Source organism: Anguilla anguilla, chromosome 6 (assembly GCF_013347855.1).
Source record: "Anguilla anguilla isolate fAngAng1 chromosome 6, fAngAng1.pri, whole genome shotgun sequence".
Classification (NCBI taxonomy): Eukaryota; Metazoa; Chordata; class Actinopteri; order Anguilliformes; family Anguillidae; genus Anguilla; species Anguilla anguilla.
In genome coordinates, this window is record NC_049206.1 from 22880235 (window position 1) to 22902992 (window position 22758).

Genomic DNA, 22758 nt, shown 5'->3' on the forward strand with positions numbered 1-22758 from the left:
TGACAAATAGACTGACTTCAGTGTCCGTGTCCCTGTAGAAGATCTCCTGACAGCCTTGTGTGTAGTGTTCTCTCTCCTTTGCTCCAAGCAGTTAAACAAGCTCTTACACAGTCAATGTATACGACAGACTAACAGGCGATTAAAATAAAGACAACAAACAGAGGAACTGAGAACATTGAAATTGTAGGACGTACGGATACACACATGGACACATAAACAAACCAGTTTTTACGTGTTCATAGACAACAGCAGAGAAAAGAGAATGATAGTAAATTGCATGGCACCACCGTGTGTTAGATAGATAGAGAGGTCGCATTTGTTTGATCTCTGGTCAACATTTCATCCTTTCGTCATAATGACCTCTGAAGTGCAGCTGGCCACTTTGTTCCTGTTGAACGTAACTGAACAATAAACTGAAGGACTGCAGTTGTCGTAAACACTTTTAATATTTAAACTTTCCCATGGGGCGCTGCCTTGATGCATTAGGCCAGTGTGACTGTGACAACGTGTTAGCAAAGATTATGTTTGCTAAATTCGTATTGCAAATATTGACATATTCCATTTGTTCTCTGAAGAATACCATGTTTAAAGAGTTAAAGTGGATGTCATGAATTGATATGGATTAAAGTTTTTTAAAATACATTATTTAACCCCAGGGCATGCAAAACAATGCAGTTGGGGGAAATTCCAGTATTTTCTCTTAAGTAGTTAAGAGGAGTTGGGGCTGTCAATGAAAGGTTTAACATATCTCACCTTGGTCAGTATCGAGACTAGAGCGAGTCAAGATTACTGAAATTTCTGATCTGGGGAGGAATGTGCACGGAATGGTCTGGTCTGGCGGAAAATAGATAAATCCTTTCTCAGGTGCTAAATGTACGTTCATTGAAGAGTCCTGCTGCAAACAGCAAAGATTATGTTTGCTAAATTCGTATTGCAAATATTTACATATTCCATTTGTTCTCTGAAGAATACCATGTTTAAAGAGTTAAAGTGGATGTCATGAATTGATATGGATTAAAGTTTTTTTAAATACATTATTTAACCCCAGGGCATGCAAAACAATGCAGTTGGGGGAAATTCCAGTATTTTCTCTTAAGTAGTTAAGAGGAGTTGGGGCTGTCAATGAAAGGTTTAACATATCTCACCTTGGTCAGTATCGAGACTAGAGTGAGTCAAGATTACTGAAATTTCTGATCTGGGGAGGAATGTGCACGGAATGGTCTGGTCTGGCGGAAAATAGATAAATCCTTTCTCAGGTGCTAAATGTACGTTCATTGAAGAGTCCTGCTGCAAACAAATTTAAAACTAGGCTACACATTTTTATACTTGCAATAAATATTTAACAACAGTGGTATTTGTGGAGATTGAGATTGTGCTTGAATAATTCGGTTTGGCTATTATACTTTTTTAAATGAATCATTTTTTAAACAGTTATTTACATCTGAACAAATGCCAGTTTAAATCTCCGTTTATAGTTTAAAGGAAAATTATACATTTTTATCAAACGAATGGCTGTAAAGATTTAAGTTGAATATTTTTGGCTGTGGCAGCAGTTCTTATATGCTATCTCGATGTAAGACACATACGTCAATAAATAAAGCCAGTCTTAAAATGCCTCTTGCTGAACTTAGTTTTATCATTTGTTGTATCCATAGTTAACAATTACGTTTTATTGGTCTTTTTTTCAGAACATCAATCTGGCTCCTGTTACAGCTAATTAGCTTATATGAACGCTTCATTGATCTAGCACCTGCATAAATATTTTTTTAATGTGAGCACTTTTCAGATTTTACCGGTATAGTTATATAGACTATTTTACACCAGTTTTGAATCACTTTACGTTGACAATATGCGCAGAAAGACCTAATTAAATAATGAAACTAATAAACCAAAATGTTTTGGTCTTAAATACAATAAAAAAACATTTTGTTTATTTTGCGCCTGCAAAATATTGAAAAAGATTTACACGTACTTGCAAATGACATGATAATATAACGCTACATGTAAAGCGTAGCCTAGTAGATTCAAGTTTATCAGTAAGAGGAACGCTTCAATACTGCCCTCCATTGGAGAACATAGTACATTTTCTACATCCGGGCAGACCGCGTTGCTATGGGTGTTTTTAGAAAACAAAGTGGAGCGGCATCTTTCTTGGACAACTTGAGTCTAGTTTATCAGCAGTTTTATTGCCAGTATTTGACGAGATACTCAGTATTTACGTTTGCATTTAGCCCGAAGGACAATGTCAAGCGCGGTTTTATACGAGATAGGCTGGACTGATGGCTTTGCTATTCCTGTTGCAAATACAGAAAATAAAGCGTTGCAGGAAGAGGTGAGTGTCACTGAGACTGACCGATTAAGCCAAAACGCCTGGCTGCTATTTAGCTATTTAACTAGATGTAAGGGGAAAACATTGGGTTAGTAATTAATGTGTATCTTTAAAATACTGCATACATGTCATTAAAATTTAGTTTCCTTTTTTGGTTTCCTATATAATATCATTAGAGGTGAAATTGCTCTGTTCACTTTTTACATCTGTTTATTTTACATTTCACAGATTCAGAAGAAACAAAAAGAAAATTCAATCTTGGAAGCCAAAATCAGTGAGCATAAAGAAAAAATCCAGGCATTATCTGACCATCTCAAAAATGTCAGACAGGAGCTATCTCACACCCAGGTACACTGTTTTGTATTTACGTGTGTATTAGGTGTGACAGGGTCTGAGACTTTTACAGTATGATTTTACATTACACTATGTGTGGCCCACATACTGTTGTACTAGCCTAACACTGTGCCATAGTCAGCATTTCCTTGGTGTTATTCTATGATCAGTGGAGAGTTTGCACTTTATTGACACGTTTTTTTATGGTCTGTGGGGAAAAAAAACAAAAAAACCATTTGGTTCCCCTGCCCTCCTTTCTACAGATTGGTCCTGAATACATGGGGCCTGCTCCACTGCTAGATGTTTGATGGGGAAAGGAGTTTTGTAATGGAGGAACCCCATTACGTCAACCCTGTTTTCTCATTGCAGTGTTCACCTAGCACATTGGTGAAGACTGCTTTTGTTAACACAAGTGTCACAAGAATTGGTGACCTGTTTCATTTTAAGAGTTTGAGTAAAGGCCCAAGATTATAGAGTCTAAACCTGAGGTTTAACTAAACACACTGCAGTGGACCCCTTTTGCATAAGCTCTTTCTGCATCTTGTGTTAATGCGCTTGTCGTTGTCCATGCACATTTTTCCTGTGTGTCTGCAGGTGCTCTGTAGAGCGGTTGAGAAGGAGACGGAGTCCGAGGCTCATTTTAAGGCCCTGGCGGAAAGAGAAATGGGGCGTCTGAGACAGGAGATCACTCAGCTGGAGAACGAGCTGGGTGCCCTACGGGAAAGAAGGAATGCACAGGAGGTGAGTTTAAACCTGTTTGTGATGCAGTATATGCGCTCTAAATGCAGCCGTATGTCCCAATCGGGATGAAGAGGACTAGGGATACAAAGACTAAGTGTTATCAGGGCCTCCCAGTGTAGCACATCCAGCTAAAGCAAATGTGATAATATGCAATATGAACATTACATTACATTACAGACATTTAGCAGACACTCTTATCCAGAGCGACTTACACAGCTTTTTACATTTTTTAAAAATTACTTTATTTCTTTATTTTTTGTTACACATTTTTTAAACATATATTAGAGAACATATTAGAATGGTGCAGGATTTTCTGTTTCAGAAAGTTTAACTGCTGTCTTTTGCACGTTTACCTGTTATTAACCAATGACTGCTTATGGTTCAGTATGAGTCATGCAGCTTAACTTAACTGCGACTAAATCTTTTCCCTCTTGTGGCGTCTCACAGAACAATATCTTCAAAGCCACTCAGAAGCTTGAAGAGCTCAAGGGCCAGCTGAACTGGGATCAGAAGACGCTGGACACCTGGCTGGAAGAATCAGCTCAAAAGGACCAAGACACCATGGCCATCCTCAAATACGCCCAGCAAGATGAGGCCAGGATAAAGGTTAGAGGCATTTGACCTGTGATGCCACTTTAAAGATCTTCATCATGAAACTGTGGGTTGGAGGGCACTGCTATCCTGTTCAGAATAATTTTGAAACATGTCTTCTGTAACGAAATGAAACTATTCACTGCTTACCTCACGTAACGTTACAATGGCAGTGCCACACATGGGAATTGAACCTGCAACCCTTGCTCCAACAACCCAGCACTTTTGGTATTGTATGTACTGAATGCTGTTTCTCACTGGGTGCTGCAGGTGCTGACTCTGCGCGTTGAGAAATTGACTCTGGAGGCCAATCAGAAGCGCAAGGTCCTGGACAACGAACGGACCGAGACCATGACGGCTCAGGTTAAGTAACGATGCCTGGCCTGGGTGGTCTAACACTGGGCTATATTCTGCCTAACACTGGTCTGGAGCTAACTGATGGGTCATGCTTTACAGCGAAAGGGTGAAAATCACCTCAACTACCTCCAATGTGCAGCGCTCACCTGGGTGATGCAGATGGGTGCTAGTCATTGGCAATTCATGTTTTTGTGCTTATTGATAAAACTTGTTTTGGAGACAGATTGCGCTGGATAAGACTGCTGAGAGCTTGCGTCAAGCCCATGGGGAGCGGCAGGAGCTCATTCGCCAGTGGGGGAACACCATTGAGCAAATGAGAAAGCGGGACCAGGAGCTGCAGCAGTGTGCATTGGTAACCAACAGAGGGCACTAGGCAGCTTGTTATCACTGACAGAACCAGTCATATGAATATCAAGCGTATGCACCCATACAATGGGGAGACTTTCAGTATAATAATTCACGTCTCCCCTTCCAGCTGCTTTCCCAGATGAAGCAGGAGGTTCGGGAGAGGCAGGACCGGATAAAGGAGAAGAAGAACTTCCTGGAAACCCAGGAGGAAAACAACAGGGAGTACGAGAGGAAGATCACGGGAACAGAGCGTCTGGCCGCCAAACTGAGGGGCGAGCTCCAGGAGCTGGAGGCCAACCGCACGCGATTACAGGACGAGGTTCGACTGGCCAGCACTGCGTGCCACTGTGCCAAAGACTACACAGACAGCCACAGATCATATGCTACCGTATTAGTGTCTCTCAGAGAGATAATATCTCTTTAAAAATTAATTCAATAAAAATAAAATTAAACAATGTATTTGAAAATATTTTCACTGCAACATGTTTTTGTCATCCAAAACACTTATGTAAAAAAAAGTTTAAAAAACTTTCTGCTTGGCTTCAGGATGATATGGAATATTGAATCAGAAATATAGAATTAGAATCCACGGTTGGGCTACTGACGAACGACTGAGGTTTTATGTGTCTTTGTAAACCAATAAGGCTCTTAAAACCAACGTGGTAAATTGGTTTAAGATTGGTTCTGAGGATTGATGTAACAATCCTAATGCATAATATTTTGAGCCAATTCAGATTTTACTAGCTGCTGCTTAGTGGAATGAATGGAAACTTGGTGGTATACTATCCCACTTGTTGTAAAACCTGAAATGGCTCAGATTTGTATGCATTAGGAGTGCTGTCCCCATCTCTGTAATGACACAGATGCCCTTCAGGACTAGCATAATGTGCAGCCCTGGTTTTCAAAATAATTATAGTTCTTATTAGTATTCTCTATTGCCTCTTGTGCATGGTAATCGCATTCCTTGTTATTTGTACAGTTGGAAACCTTGAGACGTAACGTGGACCAGACTAACATAGCTGTAGAGGCTAGGAGGTCCCAGCTGGCTGACTTGAAAAGAGAAATTCAGGACAAAAATAACAAGTAAGTAGATGTTATTGTGTTTGAGATCAGTATCATCATGGATGGCTGTTAGAGATCACCAAGCTCACAGGTGCCTTTTAATAAGGCAGTGTGTACTGCGAAACGAGGCAGACACGAGTTGAGCAAAACTATGTGCATTCGGCTGAAGAACATCACACTGAATAAGAGTCATCATGGCCTACAGGATTTGCCTATCTTTTGAACTGATGGTTCTAAAATGAATTAGCAATGACCTTAATTTTTAAAATATTTGTGATGTTCAGATCAGTCCCATTAATAAATAAACCAAGATATTTTACTAAACGGAAATGCCTTAAGCTGCTTTCCTTTTGGTAAAATTTTGTGGCCATACACAAAAAGTTCTGCATATTTGGATTTTGGTTTATAAGGAATCTCACCGCCATCCATCAGTAAGACCGTGCCAGGTGCTTTAGGTCATTGTGTTCTATGGAATTACAGCCTGGATTTGCTCCAATGCTTAGTGCTTACAAAACCGGTATTTCAAACAAGAGAGGCTTATGTTCCACATTCAGTGAAGAAACACAGGCAGTAAGGCCCATAAGTTTGCTTTAGTTCAAAATGCATGTTCAGTGTTATGCAAACTTTATATGGACCGTTGGTCTCCAATGTTCCTTCCAACTTGGGTTGTGTCTGAAAACTGTAAAGTTTCAGACTTTAGTCTGCCTTTCTTCATCTGATCTATAGAGGATGGAATGGTGAGAACAATATGGCAGAAATCTAAACTAGTCAATCAGTAGTTTCTTCCCATCAGTCAACTGGCAATGGAAGGAAGAAAGAAAGGGAGTGAGCATACTAAGTCTGAGTTAGGTCTTGGTTTATAGCTTCTAGACCCTGGATGTTCTAGATTCTCCTAGATTCCTGCCCTATCTCAGTGATGTTCGGCTGTAGTCCCCCACTAAGAAGTTATCTATAATGAGAAACAGTGCAGGGTCTCTAGATGTGTGTTTCAGAGTGCTTGCCTTTTGATTGTGATGTCAGACATTTAACTGTCAGAAACGGTATGCGCGCTTAGTAATATAAATAGTCTGTATTTAATTTAAGTACATACATTTTAGACAGACACATTCTTGCCCTTTCCTCTCCATAGCTGAAGCTCTTCAGTCAGATTTAGCATCTTCCCTCTTTTTTTTTCTAGTCCTATTGGACCTTTCTTCAGCTTTTTACACTGTGTACCATCAGCTCCTCTCCACCATGATCACACTTGGGCCATCAGACGCTGCTCTTAAAATGATTGACTCTTACATATCTTGGTTCCTCTCCCATCCCCACCCCCAATACATTTTATATTATTTCAGGTTATGATATGATTTATGGTTTTAGGTTATTTTTCTTTGGGCTTGGTCTGGATGTAATCTGCATGTATTCTGGATTAGTATTTTGGTTATTAACATAGCTGACATTCATTTTTCCTTTAGTGATGCTACATATATTCTCACTGGTCTGTGAATGTTGTTAGCCAAGTTTGGCATTATTTCTTATATAAATAAGGTGAATGCTTTTATGTTCTCCTACGTTGAGAGTCTGTCTGCTAAATCTAATTGAATGTAATGAGCATGAATGTACAAAATTCAGACATTACAAATTGAGAGTAAATATGGGTCAAATTGAAAAGAGATGCATAGTATGTTAAATGACACTTGTTAAGTGCTTACAGTGTGTAATGCTATTAAATAATGAGTGTAAGGTTTGGAGTGCAGGGTGCAATGATGTTAAATGATAATTGTGAAGTGTGGAGTGCAGTGTGGAGTGGCGCTAAATGCTAATTGTGAGGTGTGGAGCGCAGTGTGCATTGACATTATGGTAGAGAGTGAAATGGTCGTTTTGTGCAGAGTGAAGCACGCCAGGCTCCGCAACACAGCTCTGGAGGAGAAACTGGAGAGTGTGACGCAGTCTGCGGTCAGCATGGAGGAGAGGGCAGCGCAGTTTGAGCAGATGCTGATGGAGGAGGAGCAGACTGAAAGAGTACGTACGGTCATCTTGGGTTAGCCCTCTCAAATGGGAGCAGAATTACACCCTCCTCTGTTAAAATGATTACATTAATCTATTTTTAGTCATTTCCAGGATGTATGTGGATTGGTATTGTTTCCCTCTCACATAATAATAATAATAATAATAATAATGTGTTTATCTGAGATTTATGTTCAGTGTGCGCTGGTTTTGCCTCTATGGAAAAATATCAGTTGTAAACCTTTAATTGTTATCTTGCTTATTTGTTGTGTCATCTTTTTTCCCCAGGAGATTGACTCTCAGCTGCGTGAAAATCAGAAAGTCCTGGCCCGGGGACGACAGGAGCTACAGACGCTCAAGTCCAAGGAGAAGACCCTATTGGCCGAGATCTCTGGGAGCCGCGCCACTCTCTCCAACCTCAACAGCCGGTTGGACAAACTGGAGCACAGCTCTTTGCAACAGCAGGAGATGATTTACAATAAGGCAAGGGATCAGCCAATATCCTGGAGCCTTAAAGATATAATCTACACAGAGATGAACCTGTGTTTAGTGGTGTCTTAAAGACATTTGCACCTCCTTAGTAGCCTCCTTACAGTCACCACACCCTCATCAGTAGCATCCTTAGAGAGGTCAGCCCCTTCGCAGTAACCTCCTTCCTTCAGTCATTGCTCAAAACCAATGGTTCACTGGGGTCATTCCAGTGGCCATTACGAAACAAGACATGTTGATTAAACAGAATGTGGGACAGAAATAGGGTTACACAGAGGACATGCGTGTTTATGACACAGATTATTTATTTAGCCCTCATGCATCCACAAGGATGTGATCTTACTTTTGCAATGCATTACCAGTAAACAATCCCTCAAGCAGTTCGCTGGGACCATTCATCAAATATTTTGTATGATTTGACAGCTGATCCAATCTCCACTGCCTCCATTCAACTGTCTGCTTTTGTAGAAAGCTGGTGGGATGACCATTATGCCAATGGTAACAGCTAGTTGGCACTGTATGTTTGACCAGTCCAGCAAACAGCCTCTATATGGGTATATTTAACAAGTGACATGAAGTGAAAAAAAACTCCTCCCCATAAGCCGCTGTAATAATGAATAATTCCAGTAATTATCGCATGTATATGGTAAAATGTCCAGTGCCCTCTGTCAGAGTGCATATGAGTCCAACAGAGACCATATGTGCTCTGTAAGAGTTGATTTAATGCTGAACATTTTGCACTGTGTATATTTGTTTGAGTGTAACGGCTGCGTGTGTAACAGGACTTCCAGATACAGCTGCTGGAGAGGAAGCTGTCACGGCTGAGGGGGGAGGGGAACACAGAGGAGGAGCAGGCCCTGAAGAAGAAGGAGTCCGAGCTGGCCGCGGCCCTGGAAGAGGAGAGGAAGACGGCCAAAATGCTGGCGCTGCAGCTGAAAAAGCTCCAGGTGCTTACCGTGTGCTCCGTTTGTCTCCCTTAACAAGGGCATTCCTCTTTGTTGAGGCTAGCATGAAATGTAAACAAGACCAGGCCAAAACCTAGTATATGGCTGGACCGAATCGGCCGACCAATGGTGTAACTTCATCACTCAGTCACTCAGTCACAGACATGCGCGGTGTAACTTCATCACTCACTCAGTCACTCAGTCACAGACATTCATGTTTATAGGGCTAGCCCCACTGTTGCGCTCCAGCCAAAATGTTGTCTGCTGTGACGTAAAGTTGTGTGGACAAAAATTGGTGTGTATAATACTGAGGACTGGGTGTGGTCTTGCTTACTTGTTGTCTACATCGCTATCTCGCTGTGCCTTTGAGAGGAGCTTTGCGCCCATCTGTGTGGTTTGGTCTTCTCATGTTAAAGCAGCCTTCCTTTTGGTTTCAGGATGAGATTTACTGTGCTAAGAAAGAGACCGAGAAGACTGGGGCTCAGAAGAGAGAACTGACTGAGAAAATTGAGGAGCTGAACCTCTTCAATGACATCTCTGACAAGGAACTGAACAAACTGCGTTTCAAAAAGCAGGTGAGGAGAAGGTGAGAGAGCAGCGGATAGGAATAGACTCCCCATTCTGCAAAAGCCTGGTCAAAGATCCCTGTGGCATTACTATGACCAATCAAAACCCGGGGATAGCATTTGGTTCAAGGCACCAACTGTTTATAAACCAGCCCAGTAAAGTTTATTGACTTAGTGTTTGCTTGTTACACCTTAAGGTTAATACTCTTAGCCTTTTTTTAAGCTTCAGATTCATACCAAGCTCAATCCATGATGTGTGCAGTGGCAACAGTTTTTCTTCAGTGCTCTGTGACAATACCCATGCAAAAAATGCACTCTAAAATATTTCCCCATCATTTACATAGTGTGTTCGGTATGCTGACCTGCTGTTCTCCAAACCCATTGCTTGGAAAACTGCACCAGGTGCCTATTAAATTGTGTGTCAAACCGGTCCTTTGGTGTGTTCGGCCTTTCACTGTGTCTGTTGTACTTCCGAAGGACACCATGGTGGAGAACAACATAGTGAAACTGGAGGTGAAGCACATGAGGGACCTGCTGTACAACAAGGCAGACAGCGTCCTCTCCCTGGAGAAGCAGAGGCTTCAGCTCCAGGCGGCCATGAGGGAGAGGCAGGTGGAGATCAACGTCCACAGGGAGATGCTTCAAAAACAGATCAAAATTGCCGACCAGGAACGTCAGAAACTCAGGTAAGCGGCTCAGCGAGTATATAAATATTTTCTAAAATCAGTGCTTGGTTGAGTGTTCTTTTGTGATGGGATGGCTTTTCTAACACCACACTTGACCAAACAAGTCCTGCAGACTCTAGTTTTAGCACATCTAGACTGTTGCCCAATGATATGGTAAGGTGCTGCAAAGAAGGATCTAGGAAAACTGCAGCTGGCTCAGAACAAAGAAGCTCATCTTGCCCTTTGATGCACGCTAAGGTCTAATGTAAACCATATGCATGTCAATCTTTCCTGGTTGAAAGTTGAGGAGAGGCTGACGGCATCACTCCTTGTGTTTGTTTGAAGCATTAACGTATTGAAAATTCCTAATTGTTTGTATAGTCAACTCATATTCAGCTCTAACACAGATACCTACCCCACCAGACATGCCACTAGAGGTCTCTACACAGTTCCTAAATCTAGAACACAATCAAAGCAATGCACAGTATTTTATTGAGTCATGATTGCATGGAACAGGTTGCTAAAGCACACAATAAAGCAACCTTTAAAAAACAAGTGAAGCAACACCTAATGGCCCTACGCCTCTAACCACATTTTGTACATTTTTTATGTATAGGAATATCAATATGTATATGAATATGTTGCAAGATTTCACTTTGTATGTATATTCAGTGCTTATGAATTTAGTGTATATTAATATATATATAAGTGTATATGAATAAGAATATGTATGGTAATATGTTTGCGAGAAAGAATATTGTTAGTTATACTTTTCTGATTGTTATTTCATGTGGTTGTTTTGTCTGTAAGTGTCTTATCTGCTGTGTGTTTTGTGTGGACCCCAGGAAGAGTAGCTGATGTTCTGCATCAGCTAATGGGGATCCTAAAAAATTCCTAAAATCCTAAATACTTCACCCTTATCAGATGAGCAAATTCTTTGAAAATAGTAATGTAAAACAATTTGACGACCATTTATTTTAAACTTCTTGGAAAATGTTCAGTGTAAAATATAGTCTGATAGAACACATTGTGCTCTAATAAAACCAATTTTAGTGTAATGCAGTACACTTGATGATATGGACGCATGTTAGTTATGTAGTGTAGAAGTCTGGTAAACACTGAACGTTTTACTGTGTATCTTATGATCTCAAGCTATTTCAGTACTTGAGTCTGAATGAAGCTTTTGCTCTTTGTATGCTTTCTTAATTAGCGCTGAGGCGCATGAAAGACTCTCCAAAATTGACAAGATGAGGAAGAAGTATGAGATCCTCACCATATCCATGGCAGCCCCAGAAGGAGAGGAGGAGAAGTCCCCAGCTTATTATGTCATCAAAGTGAGCCTTGATGAAATTATGCAGTGAGAGTACTTTTTCACCCAAAAAATCCTGTAATCTCATTGGTTCTAGCAAGTTTTAACCAGCGTTGATTTATTTACCGATGCACCACTAGAGAATTTTGTAGTTCGAATCACTCCCTCCAGTTGGAGCCCCATCAACAGAAGATTATTAAAGGCTGACTGCTGGATTGTTAGCAAAGCACATTATCATAAATCGTTGGATGTATCTCACATTAAAATGTACTGTAATACCATGAAAAGGGAAACTAATTCAACTTTATGTCAGCCCAAAAAGAATCAAATGAACTATACAGGAGGAACACTGTACCCAAATGATACATTTCAGCATATTTCAATCTGAACATGTGACTGTGTGTTACCAGGCTGCGCAAGAGAAGGAAGAGCTGCAGCGTAAAGGAGACGACCTGGATGCTAAAATCCGTCGGACGGAGAAAGAGATCCAGGCGCTGGAAAACACCCTCCACGTGCTGAGGAGCACCAACGCCGTGTACCGCAAGGCCTTCGGCAAGGTCACGGAGTCCAGTACGTCACGCAGTAGCGCCTCAGGCGTGTCACCCGGCTTGTTGTGTCTGTAAACCGGAACTGTTGACCTTTTTACACGCAACTTGAGATATCCACACAGCCTTCACAAAACAATGCCCCTCGCGTCACTAGTGTTTTCTGTGTGGGTGTCTCTGTGGCAGTAGAATTCCCCGTGTGTTGCTTCCGCATTTCATCTTCATTGGAGTTCAGAATCACAAGTGCCCTCTCAGCAATTTAAGTACAGTAAGGAACACATTTCCTAAATATACCCTGAAAGTACAATGATGTCCAATTTGGGCACTAATAAGCATTTCTTACAAGCAAAAAAGGTACAAATGAATTGCGTATTGCTGTTATGTGTCTAGAGGGTACCACCCCAGTGACAAGCATTTGTACCTTTTGGGCACTTTTTTATAATATTTTTCTGAGAGCATGTCAATGTTTCAGCCTTGTCTTTTCTGCAGGTGAGGAATATCAAGAAAAGCTGAAACTTGAGGACCAAAAGAGGGCTGTAGATGAACTATATCTCTATAAGAGGAGGCAAATCAGAGAACTTGAGGAAAATATTCAGGTATACCTGATTCAACCATCCATTTGATCAATTAGGTTTTTAATAGAAAAATTGACTTATTCTCTTAAATACAACAGTTGATTTACACAGGAACTCACGTGCTTTACATCCATTGCCATCTACCTAAATGTCAAATTTTTAAATATGAGAAGTAAATCACCAATGCCTATAAACTTGGTCAGATTAATTAAGAGCAGTGTTGTGGCGGTGTAGTGTTGAGTGGTGTGGTACCATTTTAGTCAACTATACAAATAAGCGGTTGATGTGTATTTCAACTTCAGAGTGCAACAATCTCATAAACAGCACCAGATAAGCTGAGCCTAGGGCCATTTTAATGAGGAAAATAGACATACAGATGGCCTAATTAGGGGGCCAGGCACTGCAGGTGTGTCGGCATCCTATTGAATTTCTTCTAGTTTTTATTACACACAGCAGTCAACGTGGCAGATCTTGCTGTGTGCGAATTGTTTGGCAGCAGTTAACAGCTTATTGTGTCTATCATTACTGCGATTGAATGAAAAACCATGATTTCCTTTACACTTCCAGGGCATGAACAATACCCTTGAAGACCTACTGCAGGAGGAAGCCATGCACCGCAGGAAAACGGACGAAGCTGAATCGCAGATCCTGTCCCTGAACAAGGAGCTGGGCTCACAAAAAGAGAAGCTGGACAGGGTTACCAAACAGGTATGAAAAAGACAAAGAGGCTTGTCAAACAGGTTTGGGAAAACAAAAAAACGAACCATTTTTCCCACCTGACATACCTGGGCGTGTCGAAGTGTCCTTGAGCAAGACACCTAACCCCTAAATGCTCTGGCGAATGAGAGGCATCAATTGTAAAGCGCTTTGGATAAAAGCGCTATATAAATGCAGTCCATTTACCATTTACATACAAACCGGTATAGAAATTGACAAAGGATTAGGAATGACACAAATTCAAGCACCATAAAATATTGTAATAGACACACAAATGTATTGGGTGCTCCTAACTGTTTTGTAAAAATATAAAAAATGTCATTATTTCCATAGAATAGGAACTCTCAAAATGGCAGGACTATGTATAAAAAGGGCTGTAAATCCTACACAGATTGCCCGTCATGGATGTAAATATCCTCAATTTAAAGCTGACAGTCTGCACTTTAAGCCCATATCCATTGTTTTATTTGAAATGCAATGTACAGGAGCATGGTTCCAAAACAACAAAAAATGTGTCACTGTCACAGTACTTTTGCATTTAACTGTAGAACTTTCCCAATGCTTACAGTAGTACACCATAATAAGGTAACTTGTAAATGAACCACTGGGAATTGATTTGTTTGTTAGTTTGAATGGTTGGCTAGTTTGTTGCTTGGCAACATTTCTGAGATATTTTCCTCTGTATTTTCATGACCTCTTCTTTCATAAAAGTGCTCCAAGCTGACCAGGGAGATCCGGTCTGCCAAAAAGACCAAAGGTAAGACGTGGGAGGAGCATGACATAGACCTTCGTGAGCTGAAGGAGTTCAACAAGACTGTGAACAAGGTGCTGCTGGAAGCTATGGATGGGAACCCTGACCTGAGGTCAGCGCTGCAGTCCTACTTTCAGGAGGTACATTTCCACTGATGGAATTCCACAAATGCCAAATTATGATCCACAGGCTGTGGCACAAAACTGTAGTTAGTATTGTGCTTATCTATTAGCAGCTGGTTCCACCACAACCCAAAGCTGGAAATAGTGTAATTGGAAATTGTGGAAAATACTGTGCAATTACGTTGATTGTATACTGTATACTGACTTGAAGTAATTATTTAATTTTAAGATGATTATATGATTAAAATTATTAATTTTATTTATAATTATGAATAATTATTCATTTTAATTTTAAGAAGCCTTTTTTGTAGGCCAGCCTGCCCCTGCCCACACCTGGATCAGCGTCAGGCAGCAGACAGAGCTCAAAGTCTGCCTCGATTCGCAGCTCTGTCAGGTAAGGACAACAGGCTCAAGCCCAGCAACTATTTTGGCCTCAACTTTCACCGAGATTTTGAAGAAAACAAATACTTTTATTCCTATATAAATATTTTCAAATGACTTCATGGACCAACCAACAAATATTTTTTTAGTTTGTAAAAACTTTCCCTTTGGTCGCTTACTCATAATTGCTATGGTGGCTATAACCATGCTAACAAACTAAAAACTTGTTGGGTCAAATTAAGACGTACAGATAGAGGCACTGTCCCTCCCCTGTCTTTGGCCACTTCTATACCTCTGTTTGTATCAGGTCAGCTGACTCTTCTTGTAGCAGCAGCCCTAGAGGCAGCCTACCCTTGCCAACTGCAGTGTCCATGCCAGCCAGCAGGCAGAGCTCAAAGCCTGCTTCGGCTCGCAGCTCCATGTCCTCTGCCAGGTAAGCGCTAAAGACGTACTCTGTGCTCTCTTTCCAATGAACCTCCGCTGTGACCGCGCCCCATAGCGAGATGATGTGAGACTACTTGTGTCATTTCTCTGTCATTTGTCTAGTCATTTCTCTGTCACACACAAGGAGTAAACCAATATGTAATGTTTTTATTTACTCCTGTTTAGCTAGCAAGAGAGATAGCTAGCTAGACTATTGTGAATACATATTTCCTACACTCCTCTGTCACACACAAAGTAAATAAATACATAATATGTGTATGTATGTATGTATTAGCTAATGAGAGAGATATGCGTTTGTAGCACAAGCAAGCTACTTGAGATGGGGTCTGCCACAGCAAAGAGCGCTTGTAGTCACCAAATCCAAGGGCAAATTGCATACACTTAAGGCTAATTCAACAAGGCCGACAGTGAATGAATCATCCACACACTTAGCCCTATAATTCACAGTTGTTATGCATTCTCTTGGATTTGGACCATGGCTTTTTAAATTTAGCTTTATCCTTAAATAGTCAAACGTGATACCTGTATGAACTGGCACGAGGTGCCATTATTATATTTTGTCTCCAGTTGGTTGTTGCTATCTTACATTACATTACAGGCATTTAGCTCTTATCCAGAGCAACTTTTACATACAATTTACAGTATCCAGGGAATCGAACCAGTGACCTTCAGGTTACAAGACCAACTCCTTATCCATTATACTACTCTGACTGCCGCTATCTATATTGCTCTGTCGATGATGCTGCAGTGTTGTTGCGTGGCCAAGAGTTTGTTGTACCAGAGGCTAAGATTCTATGATTTGTCAGTGATCTCAGGTTCACAATTTGACTTCTGTGCTAGTTTAACAGTGCTAAATAGTGATGCGAACAAACTGAATTATGAATGAGCATTGAGTTGTCCCTTGCCCATTTACCAAGTAGCCAGTTCCACACCTGCCTTTATTTTGCCCAGGTTACTGTTGAACCCCTGTGGGTTAGAGCTGTGTCCCGTCAATGATGCTTGTCATCTGATCAGGTCGTCTGGTTCTTCCTGTGGCAGCGACCCAGGAGCCTCAGCTCTGCAGTCTCCCCATGTGACCACGGTGGACCTGGGGTTGCAGCTGGCCGTGACGAGCCCTCCGCTCGCTGCCGCCTCTCCGCGGGACTCGAGACGGGGAAGCTCCGCTGCCAGCACCAGCAGCAGCACCAGCAGCCGGAGGTCCCAACGCAAAAGCCCGTAGAGCCTCCCCTTCCCTCCCCGTCTGACTGCTCACATACTACTGGACTGAATCATTTGTCAAATAGCAGTAAAACCTGGGGGGTAAGATGTAGGTTTTGTATCAATTTTCCGTTTTCTATGGGATAATTTTTTCTTGCCTGTTCCATCTTGCAGTTTGTGCTCTTCCTTGAAGGCTATCTAATGTAGCATTTCCACGATTTGCAAGTACAGAAGCCAACAGATGAGTCTTTACTGCACATTGGTGGAGTCTGCAAATCTCTGGAGCAGTGTGTTCAGAGGAGCAGGTAGGTGAACTGCTAAAACTGCAAGTTAAGCTGGTTATAATAATAATAATAATAATAATAAACTTTATTTGTATAGCACATTTAAAAAAAAAAAAGTTTACGAAGTGCTTTACAGAAGATAGTAAAAAAGATAGCAAAATAGCAAAACCAGAATCGGTTTAATAAAAATAATATTTAAAAAAACAAACAAATAAAAAAAATAAAATAAAATAAAAAGATGGTGGGAACTCAATTTGATGAACTATCAATTGCTTCATCAGACTTGTTTCAATCCCTGACACAAGAGGGCACTCTATGATTCAGGATGTGTTACAATTTGTCCATTACAAACTAGACTAATTCAAAATCATGGAAAGGATAGATATACTGCACAAATCTGGTGGGGTCATAGGCTATTTCCTTGCAACCCAAAATAATATCAGGAGAGGTTAGCAAATGTAAAATCTGTAGGGTTTTCTTGTTCACTTTTAGTTACTGTAACTATAACCCAGTCTTGTCTTGAACCATTCACATCATCATGAACCTAATTTGTGGAAGAGAGCAAGTGTGAGAGAGACTACTGGGTAGTAGGAGCTATCTTGCCTGCTTGCTTGGCTAGGTAGCCAGCAGTAACGTGCTTGCTAGCTAGCAACAGCCCAGACCGGTATTGTCTGATTGTTAGTTGTTTCATCTCCTGAGTCTCTTACTCAGAAGATGAAATCATTGAGGCTGATAGAGATTTGACAGCTGTCTGTTCCCCAACACCTGCAGTGTCTGATGCAGCCAGACTGAGGCCAAATGCAGTCTCATATCATGGCTGATTATTTAGCATATCTGGGTTAGTGGTGTTTGTAAATGACAGCTTGCTAAATTATCTATTGCTATGCTTCATGATTAGGGATATGTCAGTGTTAAATGAATTTGGTTTGTTGTTAACTCAACATTTGCAACATTTACATATATACAGAATACACTGTATACTACAGCATATGGAGTTTCCATTGCACTGATTAACATCATGTAATTTAACTAAAATATGTATAAAACATAGGACAACATTTATTATGTGTGTACAGCTTTGATTGCAATGATTAAAATAATGTACAACTGAAATCTGCAGAATATTTTGAGAATCCTTTGATGTGTGTCAAGTTCTGATTGCAAGGATTTACATAATGTGATTTCACTGAGATCTGTTCAATACATAGAGCATCAGTGGAAATGGGAGGGCGACAGATTAATTAATTCACCACACAAATGTGCTTTTTAGTAGATCATATAAAGCAAAATAGTTGTGTCTTGATTGTATTCTCTTTTTTTGAGAAATGATTTGTCCTGACTATTAATAATCTTGCTCAACTGGATTGTCGTAATATGATCGCTCTGAGAAAGTCTTTATCCAACTCAAATAGACTGGAAGACTGAAAGAAGTAGACTGAAAAATATATGTCTTTGGATGTGTATGTTCATTGTTTTGTAATGCAAATATTGATTGATTTCTGTAAAAGCTTACTCTGCATTGATGTTCCAACATTAATTTGTATCTGGGGGAAATGTCTTGTTTTGATGAAAACATTAATAATATTAATATGCTAACAGCATTTCCTTTTGTCTGAAGATCAAAGTCTGTGAAAATGTGTTGAATTAAATGAATATCAAACTCATACATATGTAGCATGTTTTATCCTGTGCATATTTTGGTTGATAAAGATTTTTTGATAGAAATGTGTGTAAATAATTAGGCCACAATATTTATTGTGATATTTTACCAAGATAGAAATGGCTATCTTGGTAAAATCCATGGAAAAACACTCCCTTTGCCAAAGAGTACTACCATTGCATATGTCAATAATATTGCTTTTATTATTCAGCTAAAGTAAATATTTTGGGAATTTTACCTTTGACTAAACGATCACTGCTACTACCAACAATTAGTTGGACAGTGTTAGATTTCATGGATTTTATGTTGAACGACATGGGAACGCCCTCCTCTGGAGAGCAGTACATGAAACCTGCTTCCTTGTACTAAACAAACAGAAGCTATTCTCTCTGCCTTCCAAAAGGGACAATCTCTCTCTCTAAAAGACAACCCCTTTACTTATAAATTAACCAAAAACAAAATGATCTTTCTTCTTTCATTTTTTGTGGGATATTTTTGTTTATCGTATGGACAATCCCCAGCACCAGGTAAGTGAATTTAGAGCAGGTTTATTTCCAGTCTTAAAATGTGAACTACCAAGGTAGGTTGATACTGAAATTTTAAGCAATATTAAAGAATGGCGAGAATAACAAAGAATACTGTCATGTTTTGACAGTGTTATCCTGTATCGATGCCCGACTTTTTTATTCCCTGTAGGGAACATGAGGCTCCTGTCTTAAGACTCTTGTATTGTGTAAATAAAATTTAAATACTTAAACTTTTTCCTGGCAGGTTTCGAGAGGATAAAGTAATAAATTAAGCTACTGCATTACAAATATACCAGGAGATTTATCTGGGTTAAGTTTAATATTGCAGGACTAGTGCCTACTGAGAAACCTTTACTTTGATAATGATAATGATAAGTCATGTGTACTTTTAGTACATCATTCAACAATAGGTATTGTGTATTGAACTTCACAAAGCCATGTAGGGTGCAGCAAGCCCAGCATATGTACACACAGATTGCACTGTGTACATACAGTTCAATCAAAAGTATTAGGACAGTGACACATTTTTTGTTGTTTGGATCTGAAATAAAACCAAATCTTTATGGTAGTCTTTTATACACCTACGCCTACATCCTGGAGCGTGTTCTTGATTTGTTTGATGGTTGAAAAGGAGTTTTTCTTCACAACTGAAAGTATTCTTGAGTCATCTAGTGATCTTCTGTGGTTTATCTATTTATGCGCTCATCAATGCATTCTTAAAATTTTATATTTTCTGTGAGTAAAACATAAAAACATATTTACAGTCTGGATGATGCCAGTTGTCAATTGATATGACACAGGGCTACAAACAATGTCGATTGTGAAGTGTTTTTGATTAAATTAATGTTATAATGCTGCTGGGAGGCTCCTCCTGTTAAGACACTGATGTAGTGTATGGTGAACCCAGTAGTCTGAAATCAGGTTTTTATATTAGCAGGCCTGGGTTGTAGTGTACCCTGAAGATGGAAAGATTCAGTTGCCAGTGTGACTCTGTCTCATTGCACACTAGCGACCCCCTCTGGTAAATTGGGTATCTGCTGCTTGCCTGTCCAATGAGTTAAGTAAATGAACCCTGGAATGAATAGCAGCAGGGCACTTGTGTTTGGAGGACAGCCTGTGCTTGATTGAGCTGTCCCAAATTTCCAATGGATGTTACACAGATGAGCCTGGTTTACAAACACAATTGCACATTCAAAATTAGGATAAAAATGGAAAACTAACATTCTAGCAGTTTCCACTCAGGTAACAGTGCACATCAGCTCCAACAGCTGATTCAATAATAATACTGTGTTTTCCTCCTCCAGATATAGTGGTATCAACTGCTGCACCACTACCAGCTTCAGATTCAGCTACTGCAGATATTCCAACTACCATAAAAATTACTCCAAATCCTGAAACTGAAACTTCACCTTTTCCAGGTGCAGTAATTTGAACTTCTGCTCCAGCTTTTTAATTAAATAATTCTATCTTCATGTCTAAAATGTTCCTTTTTTCTGACAGTCTTACTGCCAGTAATTATTGGACTGCGGGTGTCCGTCAAATCCATGGTTGAACTTAATTTTGTGACAATTAAGCCATTTCTACAACAGGTAATTTGAATGTATCTGAATTTCCTTTGCTTCCTACAATATTATTATTATTATTATTATTATTATTAGTGTGAAATCTGTATGGAATGCAAAAACAAAAAAAAATGTTGACAAGCAAATTTTACCAACTGGATATTTTAGCTACTGGAAAGTTGTTAAAAATTTGAATACAGAAATACATTTTTGTCAAGCACAATTAAAATAAAATTAAATTCCAATGTATTGGAAGGCATATATCATGAGTTTTAGTATAGATATCATATTTATTTAAATTAAATGAATGGTTAATTCAATACCCTTCTCCACTTTTCTTTCAGATCGTAAATTTTCTTTCACCATATCATGGACCCTTTCAAATCACTGTGAAAAATATATCGCGCATCACAACAACCTAAACAACATTAATAATAACAGGATAACAACACAGCATTTGTAATTAGTGTAATGTAGTCATGTGAATTAAATTGTAATACATTTTGTTTTTTATTTATGCAAATCAAAATATTAATAACACATTATTGCCTTACTACTGCATACATTATTATATTGGCTATATGTTTTTATACATTCATTTATATAGTGTAAGGTAGGCTCAAAATGACTAATGTTATTTTATGACCCACTGTCAAACATGCTAAATCATAAATTACAGAAATAATGGGCTTGATACAAAATCATATGTAAATTGGACAGACTCCATTATTATAAGAAACTGTATAATGTCTACATTCTACTTGCTATGAACATACCTTTTTTCTTTCTTTTTTTGTGGCCACAAAAAATGTAATTCCAGGATGACTAGACCATCAGCTCCTGTCATTATTGTTTCTTTTGGGTGTGTCCTAGTCATCCAACAATGAACACAATTCATGTTCACTGAAATGGAAATTCAACTACATGTAAAAAGATCAATCCCAAAGCAATCTCCAGACAATTGAGTATCTTTATAGGCTAAACCATTTTCAAACTTAAAAACAATTATTGAATATGGCTCTATATGAAATGTAGTTTAAATATGTTTATTTCTTCTATCCTGTCAGGAGCAAAGTTATTTTTTTTATACATTTGGAATAACATCCATGAGTATTTAGAGAAAAGAAACGAGACTACATCAGTTCCTTTTAGGAATGGTTGTGTGTGTTAAATCTGGGACAAGTTCAACATTTTAGATTGTGGTCACATCCTTTTAACACCGTATATATTTACTGATTCATTCTGTGAATGCTGTCATTTTTCTCTGCTTGTGTATGCATGGTCCATAAATTCATTATGTGTAATATGGTCTGTTGTATTGCACATAGCAATGTAGGTCTAACTGTCTTGATTATGGAGGTGTGGTTAAATGGACCACAGCTAAGAGGTTTTGGTGGGTGGTTACATTATTGCACATAGTGAACAGAACACTATCACTACCCTCTGAGGAAAATCCAAGGGCCAAAACGTTTGCATTTCATTTTTGACCACCGTTTTTGTACCCGTGGGAGTGAATAAAACTTGTTTTAATCGCATATTGTGCACATCTACATTGTGTGGGTCTTTTTGTAACCAAACAAGTGATTTCTACTGGCCTACACAGTAACCAACACCAAATTTTATAGGGCGTGGTGAGTTTGTTAATTTGCCCAAATATGCTAGTCACACTTTGGCATTCAGCATATGTTCTTATCTAGAGAAACACAGTTTCAGTTATTTTTTTCCTTTTTGGTGCCGTTATGCAGCTGGATAAATGCCAAATAAAGGGTGCTCAAGTGTATCTAACAGTATCCAATATGGAAAGTGAACGTATGACTTATGTTCATTTCAATTTGAGAATTCACCTTTTCTTTCTTTCTTTCAAAATTCTTCTTATTGAATTTCACAGGGTGGAACCTCACAGATGGCAGTAGTCAATGCCATTATTAAGCGATGATGGACAAAGTGTATCCAGTTTATCATATATTATGTTTACATGGACAGTGCCAATAATAATCAGCAAAAATCTCAACATGGCATTTGTAAGAGAAAGTTTCAACAAATAGTGGCAGAAAAATGCAAATAAGTTTAACCCATTCAGTCGCACAGGCTTGTATTCAGTTCAGAGTGGGTTTATTTGCATTCATTCAATTTTTTTACAGTGAAATTTCCAACCAATCTGGTCACATGATACACTTTACTGTATATACTACTATATAATCTATTTTACACTGCCAATGTTTTAATGACAATGGTTCCTAATTTTGTAACATGTGGGGTTCTCACCTTCT

General features: G+C 39.3%; 1 protein-coding gene across 2 annotated transcripts; it reads left to right on the plus strand.

Moving 5' to 3' along the window:
- The first annotated feature begins 2128 nt into the window (after positions 1-2128).
- Positions 2129-18403, plus strand: LOC118228804 (coiled-coil domain-containing protein 39-like). Of its 2 annotated transcripts, none has more exons than XM_035420235.1 (21): positions 2129-2332; positions 2558-2677; positions 3257-3403; positions 3851-4009; positions 4265-4357; positions 4575-4703; positions 4827-5018; positions 5679-5782; positions 7633-7765; positions 8039-8233; positions 9022-9186; positions 9621-9758; positions 10227-10435; positions 11625-11748; positions 12134-12293; positions 12758-12864; positions 13411-13551; positions 14272-14451; positions 14745-14827; positions 15122-15247; positions 16273-18403. In XM_035420235.1, exons 1-21 carry the CDS (start codon positions 2243-2245, stop codon positions 16475-16477), a joined length of 3000 nt encoding a protein of 999 aa, XP_035276126.1. In that variant the 5' UTR covers positions 2129-2242; the 3' UTR covers positions 16478-18403. The 2 variants fall into 2 exon arrangements, with proteins under 2 accessions (XP_035276126.1, XP_035276127.1); XM_035420236.1 differs by having other exon boundaries at positions 16297-18403.
- Positions 18404-22758: the final 4355 nt, after the last annotated feature.